Source organism: Thunnus maccoyii, chromosome 1, assembly GCF_910596095.1.
Source record: "Thunnus maccoyii chromosome 1, fThuMac1.1, whole genome shotgun sequence".
NCBI lineage: Eukaryota > Metazoa > Chordata > Actinopteri > Scombriformes > Scombridae > Thunnus > Thunnus maccoyii.
In genome coordinates, this window is record NC_056533.1 from 12,999,192 (window position 1) to 13,014,338 (window position 15,147).

Genomic DNA, 15,147 nt, shown 5'->3' on the forward strand with positions numbered 1-15,147 from the left:
TTGTGGAGAGGGATGGAAAATACATTTAGCCAGTTAAAAAAAATTCTTTGTAATTACTCATTTTACAGGTGTTTTAAATGCTACATTAAAGATATAGATTAAATTATCTATACCTGAGAATTTCAACTGTTCTGTGGTAGGCTACTATGGTTCACCAACAAGGGGTCTCAGATCAATTGTGAAATAATCTGGATTCCTTTTACTTTACCCTGGAAACAGAACAAAACCTATACTCCTTTTATTCCGATTGGCATCATATCACCTCTGCTATCTCACACACAGTCTTCTATATAACACATCTTTCATTGATCCCTGAAAGAGGGGCTCTGCTTGTGAAAAAAACTGGCGACGGATCTATGCAGCGGTTCCTGGTATTCACACTAGTCAACAGTCAGATGAGTTTCACAAGTCCGGTAGGTGGCAGTGAATGTTCTCAGGTAGGGAGGGCAGGTTTGTGGGGGGGCGTGTGTTCCTCTTGCACAAGCGCTCCCGTGTTGCGTAGTCTGGAAACCTGACGTGGTGAGCCAGCCGAGCAGTCAGAGCGACAACGGCGTGTGTGTGTGTGTTTGTGTGTGTTTGTGTGTGACAGAGTTGCGGCGGGGCAGATCAGAAAGTGCCTGTGGCTGCGCTCCCCCTCGGCTCGCGCACCCCTCTCCGGTCCGACGGAGTCGCACGAGACTGGCGACACGCTCCGAAGCCGGTCTTCTGGCCGCGGGTGACCCGAGGATCCCACTTTGACGAACAGACTCGGGCTCCGCTGGCAGGAAAGGTGGAACTAAACTACATTCATTGACTTGTGAGCGATGCACTGGCAGCATGGCCAAGTGGTTCAAGGAGCACCTAGGATTCAAAACTACCAAAGCACCCCCTCCGGCGCCCCCGAAGCCGGACTACAGACACTGTCACACCGGTGTGCCCAGTGCGCCTGGCTACCAACCAACAAGCTCCGGGGCCACCTTCCCGAGCCCCGCTCAGCCGGACATCCTCGCTGCTTACAAACTACAAAAGGAACTGGACTTCGAGGACCCGTACACTCCAGGTGGAAATATTTCATTTGCCTCCAGCTTGAACACTGTGGGGTCGCCGGATATCAAGTATGTGTCACCAAAGCACCGACTTATCAAGGTGGAAACAATCGAAAAGAGCAGCCCGGCTCCGGGCGGCGGTATTACAGTCACCCAGGCTGTTGCTGTGGGGAGTGTTAAATCTCCTACTTCACCTCCCTCGGACCACGACAACAAGGAGAAGGTGGGTGAAGTTTAGTCCAAATATTAGTCTGTGGTCAAATGGTCAAGTATAGGGCTACTACTTCTAAACTATACGCTACATGTTCAAATTATTATACCTGAAAAAACCTTCGAGTCTATTTTTTTTCTCAGAATGAAGTCACAAAATTAGTTCTTTTTCATGACACTGGTGCCTATTTGTTTTTTCTCTAAATAAAACATGATCTGTATGAAGCACTTGACCTGACCCACTCCTGTAAGGAATGAATCGTTACAACCGGCAGAACTTGTTATCACAAGCGCACAACGGCTGTCCGCAGGAGTTGCGACATCCACGTCTGTCTAATAACTAACCTGCCCTACAGGGAGTGTTGAGGAGGGAACAGTCTGTGTCCTGTGTTGACACACTGCTCAATATCACAGCAGATATGCCTTTTAATACTGCAAATTGTGTATCTTTTGCTCTACTTTGTGACTGTTAAGTTGGCGTAAAGTGAAGCTAAACACGGGTTAAATGTGAGTGCTGTGTGCCCATCTTTATTTGCAGCTTATTCCTAAGCAGCAATGTGATCTTAGACTTATTCAACAGTGCCCTTAATTCAACTAATTCCTCTAATCTTATTTAACTAGACATATCAATTTAGTGAATGTTCCTTTTTACAGTGATGCCTGCTGGCTTGAGAGGAAATGACTTGTGATGAGTTTCTGGATATATGGCTCTAATTTGAGCCTCTCTTGGCAGAGTTCTCTTCATACAACAGCATAAGACACCCACTTTTGCTTTTTTTTTTATAAGTCTCAGGTTGTTACCCATGCAGGGAGCTTGTTGCACACTAATCAGCACAAAGCGAATGTAGAGACAGACAGGCAGAGTGCATGCAAGCTGTGCCTGGGAGCACACTGTCATGTCAGGCTTCTCAGGAATTCATACACACTAGGTTCATTTAGAGAAACCTGAGATGTTCAACTGTCAGCGAGGTTAAGGACATACTGTATGATGAGTGTGATCCTGCTGAGGAATGTTTCAGTGTTTACATAGCATAGATACAGAGAAGAAAGCACAACAACTATGTGCAAATACACACCGTTTCCTCCTGACGTGCAAAAGTGAGATCATGTCTCAATCTAAGCTGCATTCTGAAAATGTTTTGGTCATCTTGATTGCACCTTCAGGTTACTTCCTCCTCTTGTGTTTGCTTTGTGACTTGTGACAAGTCCACAGTAAGTTTAACACAGTTATTTATATTCCACAGCGCCTGCAACCTGTCACAAGAGTGTCGCGAGAAGGAAGACAGGGCTTTTTTTTTTTCTCGTCCCAGTTTTGATCACAGAACACAACCGCTACTGTCATCTATATTTCCCATATGCCCTCAACACAGAGATGAGGAACCATGTGAAGCTCATAAAACCTCTGTCGATGTTTGTTCTCGCTGACTCTCAGCCACTGTTCTCAGCAGCCCTTCTTCAACTTGGTATTCAGATTTATTAACCATACAGCTCAGTTATCAGCAAAACAACAAGGGAACCAGAATTTATAATTTTCACACAGCAACTGCAGCTGTTCACGCTGATTAAACAGATTATAGTTGACTCTTGCTAATTGAAGCTTATTTGGATCTCCCCCAGTCAGGATACAATTGCCTCTCTGTCTTCTCCTCATGTGCACATATGGCTTTAATAGAGAGACAGATAATTGTGTATGATTTAAATACCTCACACCTACCAGTATGTGTGATGTTATGGACGAGCTAAATCAGTACTGACAGCTGGTGGGCTTAAGCGGTATGTCGAGAGAAGGGTTTAAGGGTTTCTTGTCAGGTGCTGAAGGTTAAATAAAATTGGCATCATTGTAGAGAGGGAAATATGATTGAAAAAAAAAGATAACGCTGCTATTTTTTTGTAGACTTCATCCAGGTTATCCCCTCCCTTCACACCATCCCTTAGGGTACTGTAGACTTTCAGCAAAACTGGAGATATCTGGAACTTTTTTCCCATATTCGGAATCTCGTACAGTATTAAAAAAAACTTCCACAAAGTTAGAAATTGTTTGTGCAGTATAATCCATCACAGCAGTAATGAGTTTCTCAGTGTTTGCCTTTATTTCATTGGGCTGAATGGAGTGTTTGTTGGTTTTTTTTTTTAACATTACTGCATGGATTACATTATGTGCCACTTACTGTGAGTCACCTGACACCCTCAGGAGTAAAAGGGAAGTTTGCAGCAGGAATTGTGCTCCAATGTGCATAATTTTCCCATAGCGGATAGATACTTTATAGCAAAACCCTTTCAATAAGTCACCATGCTACTCAGTAACCAGACTGATGCTTCAGAGTGTGCAGCGAGGCTTTATGTTCAAACTTTTGTGAGGATTACTGTTTGTCTGGAAGCTAAAGATCTTCTCTCCAACTCTGGCTGGCCGTGATAATAGTTTTTAAATCCTTGTTAGAGGGACTCTCCAGGTGAGGATTTAGACAGTGCTGTTAATGTCTCCTGTATAGCGACGTGTTTTAACAGTCTCTGCGGGAGAGCACACTGTTTGCAGTTAGTTTCATACACTCTCCCTTTAGATTAGCGTTGAAAGGTTTGAAAGTGTGTGTGGAGTTCACAATATGTTCTTGTTTTTTTAAAGATTTGTGTTGAAACCGTTTTATAGCAAAGCTGTTTTACTCAAACAAAAGTGGGAGAAATGTGTTGTGTAGCACACACAGACACACACACACGGACACACACATCGGATTGATATTAAATGGATAGACTAAACGCTGACTGCTGGAGACTGAGCAAAGAGCACGTAAGTGTCTTAACAGCTCTGCTTGGTTACATTGATGTTTTAATTACTTGACTCATGAATGCTAATTATATCACTGGTAAACCTAATGCCTGAAATGCCAATAGCAGCATCAAGCGTATTTTCCTCCAGTCCATTTCTATTCACTGAGCCTTCATGGGAGAAAAAAAGGCGAGATGAAGACGTGTTTATGTGCAATAATGTACATCTGCTCGGCAAAATACAATGTATCTGCTACATTTCCACAGCTGTCCTGTTTCATCTCACAGTTTTCCCACTCTGTGTCGCTTTTTGTGCCAATCATCGTCGAAGAGGTGACAGTTTATTCAGATGACTTTTGTCTGAGGAGTTGCATCTTCATACTGAGCTTTTAAAACTGAAATTCAATATTTTAATGCAGACTGTTGGTGCTTTCTTGGAGTTTTGAGTTTCCAAGGCATTGTGATATGTTTTGTTTTCAAATGATGCCAAGCCCTTCATGGTAGAGTGAGTTGAGAGGGATGATCAATTATCATCTTGCCTTGCAGCCAATTAAAGGCTTCATCTCCCAGCTCATCGCTCTGCTCAGCACTAACCTAACTTCTCTCAAGGACACCTGAAAGTGATGATGGGCTTCACTTGGTAATGTGTAAACAAAAGAAGTGGCACAGAGCTGACAGGATGCAACATCCTTGTGAAGCGCAGCCTGTCATCATCAGTATCGGGTCTGTGCACCTAAGGAAACTGCTGTTCCAGTCTAACTTTGCCTCCCATCAGGGTTCGGGGTCCCTTTAGACTCAGTGATCCTACGAGCCAGCTAGCATGTCTGTCTATAGAAGCATGCCGTTGAATCAGACACCCAGACAGTTGTTGTGCAGCCTACAGAGGCGTCTGGATCGACAGATTTAGTCTGTGCTTATGTTCTTATATCCCTTCCGTGCACCTTTTTGCAAGACCTGGCTCAGCGTTTAAAATGAGATTATGCTAGAGGTGTAAAATCATTGTTATCACTGTCAAGGAGGTCATGTTTTTCTTCCTCTATCTATGTTTGTTTATTAAAAGGATGTTCTAAAAATTCCACAGATTTTAGTGAAATTTGGTGGAAAGTTAGGCCTTGGATCAAAGAAGAACTGATTATGTTTTGATGCAGAGAGCACTGCTATGAAGCTATTTATAAAGCACTCTATATTTTTGCTCATAACTGCTGAACTCTGAGGCCTAGAAGCAAAGTTGCTCCTTTTCTTACATTCTTTGTGTCAAGACGAATCTATCAACATAAACACAGCTTTTTTTCTTCCTGAGTAGTTTTTCTGCCATTTTGATTTTTTTTTTTTTTTTTTTTTTTTTTTTTGCAAAACACCTTATTTCACCACTCCTCCGGGTAAGAGAAGTCTTTCTCGTTTATTTTGGGATGTCTCTGAAAACCAAAATATCCTATTTCTGAACTGCAGTGCTGCTGTTCTTGTCTGTTTTGATGACTTCATCCTGAAATCAATGTTACAAGGGGTTATTTGCTGGACTATTTCTTGGCTGGGTGCAGTGACTTGGCGGAGTGTTGTCATCGCCGTGAGGTTTCCAGGCAACAAGCAGAGATTCCAGTAAGTCATTATCCAAGAGGAAAGTTGGTGGATATATATATATATATATATATATATATATATATATATATATATATATATATATATATATATATATATATGTACTATGGTTGAACCATACCATATACCCAACAATTTCAACATAAGAAACTTTCTGCATGTTAAAATAATAATCATATTATCATCAAAAAACAGCATTAATAAACTCCAAATATTCAAGAAGTCAGAAGTCACTTGTAACAGCCTGTCCTGGGGTAACAATCAGATATTGTATTTCATAGCAAAAATGTCTGTCAGATTCAATGAGGCTATACAAAGACAGTGATCCTTGAATGCCAGTTGCCATAATTGAATGGCTGACTATGGCTTAATTTCATGAATAATAGTTGTGGGCTCCATTCCTTTGATATTTTGCATACTTTTAAGTCCAATTGGATGCGTAATGGCCAGATGGAACTTGAAATGGTGCACTGCAGTATGTGAAAGAGTTGAATTACTTACCTGACACACCTTCCAAGCTACTGTCTCCTAGCTAGGGCAGATCTGGCTTGTTTGACTGGCCTGCAGATTACAGTGCCTGTAGTGCATGGCTGAACTCGGCTCAGCTTCATTTCCCCACAACCTGAATATCTTCGCCTGGCCTTTCACCCTGGCACTCCAGACATCAGTGGAGTTTTATAAATGCATCCCACCGGCCTTTCACACTCTCATCTCTGCCAGTGATAGGAGAAATGTCAAGCACAAACGTCAATATCACCTGGGTCTGTGAGAGTGGTTTTCTTCAGGGAGCCAGAAAATGGATGAAAACATCAGAGCCCATCATGTTTTGTTACAGCACCCCTTTTAAGTGCAGTTGGTGAGGTTGATAGGCCCGACTGGATGTCAGTGGTGCAGGATGTTGTTGCTCTATATTTACCCAAACCTGTTTATTTCTGCTCTTTGGCTGAGTGGAAGTCATAATGGGCACAATATATAGCTTTGTTAATAAGGATATGTAATGTTTGAAGTAATTTTCCGCTGCTGTTACAATGTGATACACCGGTCGGAATAGTCAACAGATTGGTGTGAAAGCTGTGTTGTGAATGTCTTGGATTTTGCAGCTGTTGTTTTTCTAATCACGCTCAGTAGTGACAAATTTGTCGGTCAGCGCTAGGCAGATTGTGACTCACGTTTTGAAGTGAGTAGATCATTATTTTGATGATTATGATAAATAACATGATACATTGTGTTAAATAATTAAGACTTTGTTGCTATGGCTACTCTGACTCATTACAGTAAAGTCTAGACCGTGATATTGTTGGCACGAGTTACAAGGCGTGATTGTGAGATTTTTGTTTCCAGTTTGACCCACTGCTCACTGAGGTGTCAAAGAATGCTGTGCATTTCCTGAACTATTTTAAGCATCCAAAGCATTTTCTCAAAGTCAACCTGGCTAGTTCAAGGCTACGAGTTTTAGTCACTCACTGCTCAGAATACAAGAAATGATTCTTTTCATGCCAGACATACTTGATACTTCATACTTCATATTCATGTTTTTTCTTTGCTTTACTGTCCAAAACAAAAGAGCGCAACAGTAGATTCACATGACCTAAACAAGAATCCTGGAAGGGCACTTTGAAAGGAAGGAAGGAGCACAGTGCTCTTTGGTCCACAGCTGAACAGCGTGCATGCTTAAGCCCCACCTTTTCTGGAGCAGGAATGAAGTCATCCTGTAGAGGAGGCTACACTGGAAGCCATAATGTAATTGTTATTCAATTGAGCACCGAAAGGTCCGGCTTTTCATCAAGATATCATTTTGGTGAATCCACAAATCCTGTTACAATTTCATCATGACACTAATCCAGCATCATTGAGTGTAATAACTAGTCATGGTTTAGGTTTTATATACAGCCACCCCACATGTGCCTGAAAGTTATAGGTCTTGGAAATGATGGCCTTTAGCCATTGTTTGCTTATTTTCTTCTTCCCCTCCATCTGGGAGCCTTCTTTTCAGCTTAAAGAGTCCCGATGGAGTCTGTTGTGTTTGTTGCTAGATTTGCTTTTTCTAGCTCTGCACGGGAACATCAGTCACATGATTCCACCAGGTCACAATTAGCCTGCAGACTAGTACTGCAGCTCTGGCCGCTGGGGAGTTGTAGACACATGGCTCTGTTTTGTTTAATGACAGTGTGTGTAGTTGAGTCTAGAAGGAGGGAGTCCTGGTGGGCAGGCAGGTTGTCACACACCGGTTATAAGGAAACAAATTGAGCCCTGAGCTTGCATGCCATTTGAGGCACAAAGGGAGTATCTGCATGAAGCTTTGGCACTTTTTGCACTATTTTTGCAAATTCAATAGCTCAGCTCTGATCTCCCGCAGTAAAAACTATGCAAACTTCAGTTGTACCCCAATAGTTAAGTTTGAGTCACAATACAGTGTGCTGCAGAGGTCATTGACAACTGATTTGTCTTTTTATCCCCTGCATGTGAGTGCAGACTGTTGTTTTTGTGTCACACTGCAGGAGGTATCCAGACTTCCATCTTGCAAACAGAGCTTCCCTGTGATCTGAGTCCTCACCAGGAAGCTGAACACTTCCATCTCTTCTTAGTGGGACTTCAGACTTTGAATTCTTGCATTATGTAAATGAGAAATGAGTCTAGTCAATAATTCTGAGTCTGTTGTTCTGCTGCTCAGATCTAAGATTTACTCATAAGAGATCACATTTGACTGTTTTTGTTTTTTTTTACTGTTAAAATTAGCTGTTATTATGATAGGAACATGGGTAGAGAAAGCAAGCCACTATCTGCAGTTGTTTGGTGGAAAATAAGGAATGGCTTGGTTGCTCCAGGATTAAGGAAGTGCTCCCTTCCTGACAGGAAGTGTTTACAACTTGGTGACATTCCCTTTTTAACTTGACAAGTCTGTGCTCGCCCATCTGTGCAGGCTGGGTATTCTAAGCGCTGCTCGCTTGCTAAAATATAACCATGGTTAATCTTCTCGGCTGTTTGAGCAATCTAGATGTCAGAAATAGTGACAAATACTTACGGCACATAGCTGTTGCGTGCTCCACTGAGAGCTCTTTGTGGTAACAGACTGGTGATACCTCTCCCCTCTTAATATAGCCTCTCTCGCCCTTCGCTATCGTGATCAGAGAGGTGGGAAGCCACGTAGCAATGGCAGTGGTATGGGACTCCACCCTGCGCGCTCGCTCTATTGTCAGTCTGGGCGACCTGCTGGGACCTCAGTGCATCCTGACCACGCAGAGGCTATCTGAGGCCACAGAGCTTCCAGCCTCATTCAAGACGTCCTCACATCAAGATCTCTAGCATTGTTTACAGCCTGGCTGCAGCTTGTTTTTCTCCCCGCTCTGTAAATCACTCTCCCAAAACCAAAGCCTCCATCCCAGTAGATTTCCAAATGTTTCATGAAGCTCTACTTTCCTAATTGTGCTAGTTTTTATCTTATAAGCCATGATAAATAATAGCGTTTTTGCCACTGCGGTTTTGGAGCAACATCATATATCTGCAGTAAGTGTCAGCATACTTAAGTGTTTGGTGGGCAGACAATGTAAATTATTCCTCTTTTCAACCGACTGCCCCTTTCTCAAATAAAAAAACAAAACAAAATAATGCTTCTATTACACCAACTGTTAGTTGTTAACTGTAGTGATGAGGGAAATTGGTGTAGCCTGTGTTGAGGACAAATCATTTACATGGGTACATTTTATAAAATTCCAACATGCCATTGTACCACCTGAATTATTCGCGACTCTTGTGCCGCAACACTAACTGTATGTAGCAGAAACACTGCCAATAAATCTATCGCAGAGGGATGGGGGCAGAGGAAGGAAATTGGATTTTGTCAAGCGTGTCGTCAAGTACTTAATCTTGAATATCTGTCGCATATTAAGAGCACCTTCATAGGGTACAACTCACGGCCTCCTCTCCTTTCTCCACTGGAGGTCTTAAGTGGTTGTGTGGAGTGTGTTTCAATGAGGGAGGTCCTAAGGGACGACTCGGGGTGTTTTTTTTGCTTCACTGCCTTGGGTACTGAAGAAAGAAGTATTCATTCATCAGGAGAAGGCGGAAGTCAATTTAGAAATTTATTGAAAAGTAAAGCTACACATATTCCATTTAAAATTGTGAAAGCAAGAGTACTTCCTAGTGGGGTATTTTGTTTGGGTGGAATATTAAGTATAGAAAGGAGTGGACGAGCAGGTTTTCACAAGTAATGTGTGGATATAGTCAGTTTTATACTACTTAATACTTTTTTATACTACTTAATGCTACCATCTTTCTGGATTGGGATGTTTTGTGTTAAATGTAGTCAAAAGTACAATATAATGTTTCTCTTCTGTAGGTGTAATTAAAGTAAGTCTCAAGGTTGAGTAGAAGTTCGTAGAAGTTTTACAAAAAGTAACACAACAGGCATCGCAGCAGGTTGAAATTACAAAAGATTAACCTATCTTTAACTTTCATGGAATTAAGAATTTCTTTTTTTACTCAAAGTGCAGTTTTGAGAAGTTCTTTGTGATTGCCTGGGAGCTGATGAGTATCAATTTGTACAGACTGAAAGTCTTGACGAAGTCTGATTTGAATGAGCGCTGTTAATGAACACTACACATCCTACTTCAGAATTGATTGAGGTCTCATCCTAAGCTTGTCTCGTGTGTGTGAGTGTGTGTGCAGTTGTGTGCCTCATGCACACACACATAACGGATGTGTCCTGCGTATGTACAGGGGGACTGTCCAGCTGCACTTAATGTGTCTTAGAAAACTGTCCTTTCAACACAAAATGGCAAATGCTGCTGTGACTCAACTATTTTATGCATTGCTGATGTTTTTCCCACTTGCCACCGAAGTGTAGTGCATGGTATCAGCGTCGTAGTTACCGCATCTGGAAGCATTCTCATGCAAACCATGATCAACAACAGGCTAAATTACTTGTGCCAAAAGAACCGGCTTCACCCCGACTGCCGTGCGAAAGCCGCCCCACATGGGCAAGAGTGCAAAGATCTGACAAACCAACATTTAATGTGGTCTGAATCTTAAAGGGGGGTGTAATAAATAAGTCGGCAGCCAGAAGTGAGCTGTTCTTTGAACAACACAGATGTCTCTGAGGGAGATACATGTGAAACTGATGGCTGAGCACATAATTGTGCAAAGAAGGATGCTGAATCTAATCCTGAAAACATATACAGTAAAGCTTGTTGTGTATAGACTCTCTAAATCCTGAACTTGCTAATGGTAGCGGTTATGGTTGAGGAAAATGCACTTTTGCTGCTCGGTGGTAAGAAAGGAAAAATAGACGAGGTTTTTTTTTCATGAGCCTGTTTTCCAACTAATCATTGGGACATAAATGTTCTAAAGAGGTGTTGGAATGCTTTTATCTTGTTTCCTAAAGTCACTATTTGTTTTGGTTTATTCTCAAGGTTGAGTAGCATGCTTACGGACACTGAATCGCTGCTGTTGGATGATTCTCCAATTAGATTAAAAGCAAAGCAAATGAATTCACCTCGAAATAAACAGAATTTATGTTTTAACTGAAGGTAAGTGCTCCTCATTGGTATGTGGACTGCAGGAGCTTGTGACTGATTGTGAAAAAGCATCTTTATAGCAGATCTAATAATAAGATTAGCTGCGTCTTCTGGTTCCTAAGTAGGCCTTTAGAAGAGGCACATAATTCTCTTTTGAGCTCACAGAAGGGATGGGAATTGATGAGATTTTATTGATACCAATGCCATTATCGATGCTGCTTATTAGTCCAATTCTTTGTCGATTCCCTTATCGATTCCTGATCAATCTTCTGTGTGGAAAAAATGCCCACACAGGTTTTCAGCATCAACGCAACTGTTTTGTCATCTGTGAGTCTGAACACAGTGTAGAAACAGAGTAGAAAAAAGGCGTGCATGCCGCAGCAGGCTTGAGCAAGTGATTCTACTCAGTGAAGGGATTGTTCACCCCCCAAGTTCCCTCAGTATTACTGCACTGCACTGCAGCGTGGCGAGCCAGTGGCCTGTCAGCTAGCCTGTTAGCCCCGGTTGGTAACAGCTGACGGTCCGCTGTCCGTTAGTTAGCTCCATTAGCTCCAGCAGCTGACTGACAGAACAGCGGCTCTCCTTGCAGCCTGGCCTGGTCACAGTACCCGGTCAGCACCGGGTCTTCTTGGTCATTCTGGGAGTGATTTATTTGCTGTCTGGCTCCTACCTCAATGACTCCTTATTGTTGCAAGTTTCCAGAATTGTAGACGCATGAGTTTGACATCAATGTTTTGTATTGCGCAACTATCAGAAACACATGCCGGCTTCGATAAAAAGAATTGATCAGCTTGGACGCCCATGATTCCAGTGGATCGGACAATTTGGAACTGGTTCTTGATTCCCATCCTTAGCTCACAGAGGCAGAATGCTCAAGCAGCAGCTGCGTTTCTCAGGAATCATTTCAATTAAGTTACATTAATATCAGGTCTGTATGCTGGGAAACAAACTCCTGCACTGTCTCTCCTTTACAGGCGAAGCCAGTTTTCCGTCTGCTTAATCTGTTTGGGAGATATAGAGCCCAGCAGAGCTCAGTCTTCACAAGGGGCCTTCAATGAATTGTAACCAGATTTGCGCTTGCTTCTTAGAAACATGAAAGTGTCTTATTGATAGTAACTGCATTATGTCAACAGAGAAGCTGTGATCATTTTTGCTTAAATAAATTGCCTTGAGGGAGTGTTTCTTGCCAATATGTTCCTTCGAAAAAAAAAATTGTGGCCAAGTTATCTTCAGATGGCTGCGCCGTGCACACACACAGCATTCATCCTGTGTTTATAGACAAAGATAAGGTGGAGGAGCTATCAGCAGAGGCACTTCAAGGAGGTGCAGCTTGCTGAGTTTGGCTTTTACATGAGTATTTGAACATTTTTCCACCCAACAGGAGTAAACATACCGTATGCATAGCAGTGTATTCACCAGCTCTCCTGTTGAAATATAAAATAAAATAGTGCCCCCCCACCTTTTGTCTTCTCTCCCCTCCCTTCCTCTCTTCTTTTATGTGGCTTTCTGTCCTTACAATAGTGGCATGTTTTCTTTTTTGTTACACTGAAGAACAAAAGAGCAATAGCAGCAAAAAAAAAAAGCCCTTTTGAAATGCCTTAATGCAATTGAGCTGCTAAGCACTGAGTTGTATTAGGTTATCAGTGGCTGAAATCCCTTGTGGCGTGAGACATAAATCACACACGTCAGTCCTCTTTCTTTTTTTTCCCCCTCCTCCCTCATTCTACAGCCCACTGACTTTTCTGGCAGACTCATAGGGGCTTCAACCTTGACACATTCAATCCTTCCTGGACCAGCCATGACATTAATATCATATTCCTGTCAGTACTCATTCAGCAGGACGGAGCCTAGTCTGTATTTTCATCAATTTATATGTTTTTGGGTGGATGGTTTATCTGGTTATTGTGTGGCGAAGCCATCAGTCTGCTGTTATATTGCCTCTGCCTCTGGTTGTTGGTGGTTGTTGTTTGTATTGTTCTAAAATGCCAACACTGGACAAGAAGCTTGCTCAAAATGTAGACGAAGAAATGTGCGGCAGCCTATTTCCTAACTATTATAACCAAATTTCCAGCCATGTGCTCAAATTGCATCTAATGCAATCTTTCTAAATTTGCATTATTTCCTGATTATCTGATGGGCCAGCCATACACACTCTCTCTCCATTAAGAGTGCAGGAGGAGAATTCTAGCCCTTATTTTCCCACTTCTAATGGAATACCGGAGCCCAATCGAATTGTAATCCTAGAAGCTCTAGCATCGTTGAATATTGAGCCAAAGTGGCAGGTGCCTGTTATAGTCTCTCTCCTTCGCTAATGTTCTCCCTCTGTTCCCACTGATTTGAAGTCAGCTTCATCGCCCGAGAGCCACAGTGCATTTCAAGAAGTCTGTTGCTCTCACCGTTGTGAGTTGCCAGAGCTCTGGCAGGTGTAAGACATGGCCAACCTGGGATCTGGGCTGCGGAATGAAAGTAATTGAGTGAGCGCTCTCTATGCTGCAGACCAGTGAAGGACCAAGCTACCACGGGAACATGGCCTAAGCCTGTGAGGTGGCTATGTGAGATTCATATAGGCTTACATCACAGCTTAGCAAAGACCTGATATATTGAGGCACTGCAGTCTTGTGCTGAGGGGGGAATTTTACTTTCATGACAAGTGTGGCTTGGCTGCAGTCCTGACACACCCTGGCATGCCACAAGGCAGATGGTGAGTCCCCAGGCGCACCACCACTCTCTAGCACCCCTTATCCTCACAACACCATGCTCCTCCTGCTGTCGAGTAGTCATTAGTGTACTGGGACAGGAAGGACACATTGGAACAATTTGGAAATATTCACCACCTCCTCCACCCAAACATGAACTAGCCTGCTGGGGCAGGGAGATGGTGCCTTAAAGAGGCTGTTGATCTAAATAGTCGATGGCTCAAATCCCCCAGATGCCCAGGAAGGCTTTGTGTAGACTAAAATTAATAACATTGTTGCCTGCCAGCGGGCAACAAAAGACTACTGGAAAGGTAGGAATACGACACCGCGTTGAGCTGATAATGACCATACGGCAAGGTTCACAATAGATACTGTACATCTCAAAAAACTTATCCTAGTTATCTATGCTTCTGCTATGTTGTTGAGACATTTTGTAACATGTTTGCCCAATAATTCAAAATGAAAGTGAAATAGCAAGAGGCAGCTTTGTTCTTCTTTTTGTTTCATTTTTGTTTAACTGTAGGCAGGGTGGAAACTGGTTTGTCATCAGCTTCATTTGCTTTTAGTGGGAAAGGAAAGTTGAGTGTCCCTCAACTGACTTGAATAAGAATATCCCCAGGTGCTTAAAAGAGCTTTTACTGCTTAGCTCAGTGCTAAATATATGCCTGTAAAGTATATGTGGAAACAGGGGCCATAATTAGGATGTTCACAATGTTAACAGCTGTAGATGTATTCCTCAAACCAGACAAACAGAATTTGAGAAAGTGTAGTTTTTAATTGCATCTTATCTTGACATATAATAATTTGATGGTAAAATTATGAAAAAAAGGTATTCTAAATACTGGCTCAGCCTCTGCAGAGGTTATTTTAAAAGAACAGATTCCTGTTTTGCTTTCACAGTAGTGGCAGGTCTATTAGACTTGGCTGAGTCTGATTTTGATTGTGTGGGAGGGTAAAAAGCTACTGAAACACATACATTACAGTCAAAGTGAAGTGTTTTTGCTTGTCTGCCATTAACTCACGCTGCTTTAGACATTACTGTATCAAACTGAAATTTCCAAGCCTAAAGATGAAACACCACTAATGTGTATCAGGCCCAAGCTAAGGGCCAAGAAAAGTCTAGTGTCTAGAGTCTTTAATCCAAGATTACCCATTATTGCATTTAATCCCAAGACATCATTATGTCTGAAGCTATCAGGAGTTTTCATCACATGCTGTACCCCGCCCTTTATTTGTCCTACATTATGTCAACAGGAAAGGCAAAGATGATGTCATGCATTTGGTGTGGCTCCACACATAACTCAGTAATTGATTGCCATTATTTCCTGAAACATGCCCAAACATCCT

At 42.3% G+C, this 15,147-nt stretch overlaps 1 protein-coding gene across 3 annotated transcripts in view; it reads left to right on the plus strand.

The window, feature by feature from the left end:
• Positions 1-450: 450 nt before the first annotated feature.
• zgc:158464 (uncharacterized protein LOC791139 homolog) overlaps positions 451-15,147 on the plus strand; it is a 95,339-nt gene continuing 80,642 nt past the window's right edge. For 2 of the 3 annotated variants that reach the window (XM_042409403.1, XM_042409411.1), the window contains exon 1: positions 452-1,248. In XM_042409403.1, coding sequence (XP_042265337.1) covers positions 817-1,248 — 432 coding nt within the window. In that variant the 5' untranslated portion in view covers positions 452-816. Of the gene's footprint in view, positions 1,249-15,147 lie in introns of all 3 variants that reach the window. The other variant, XM_042409393.1, reaches the window with a different exon arrangement.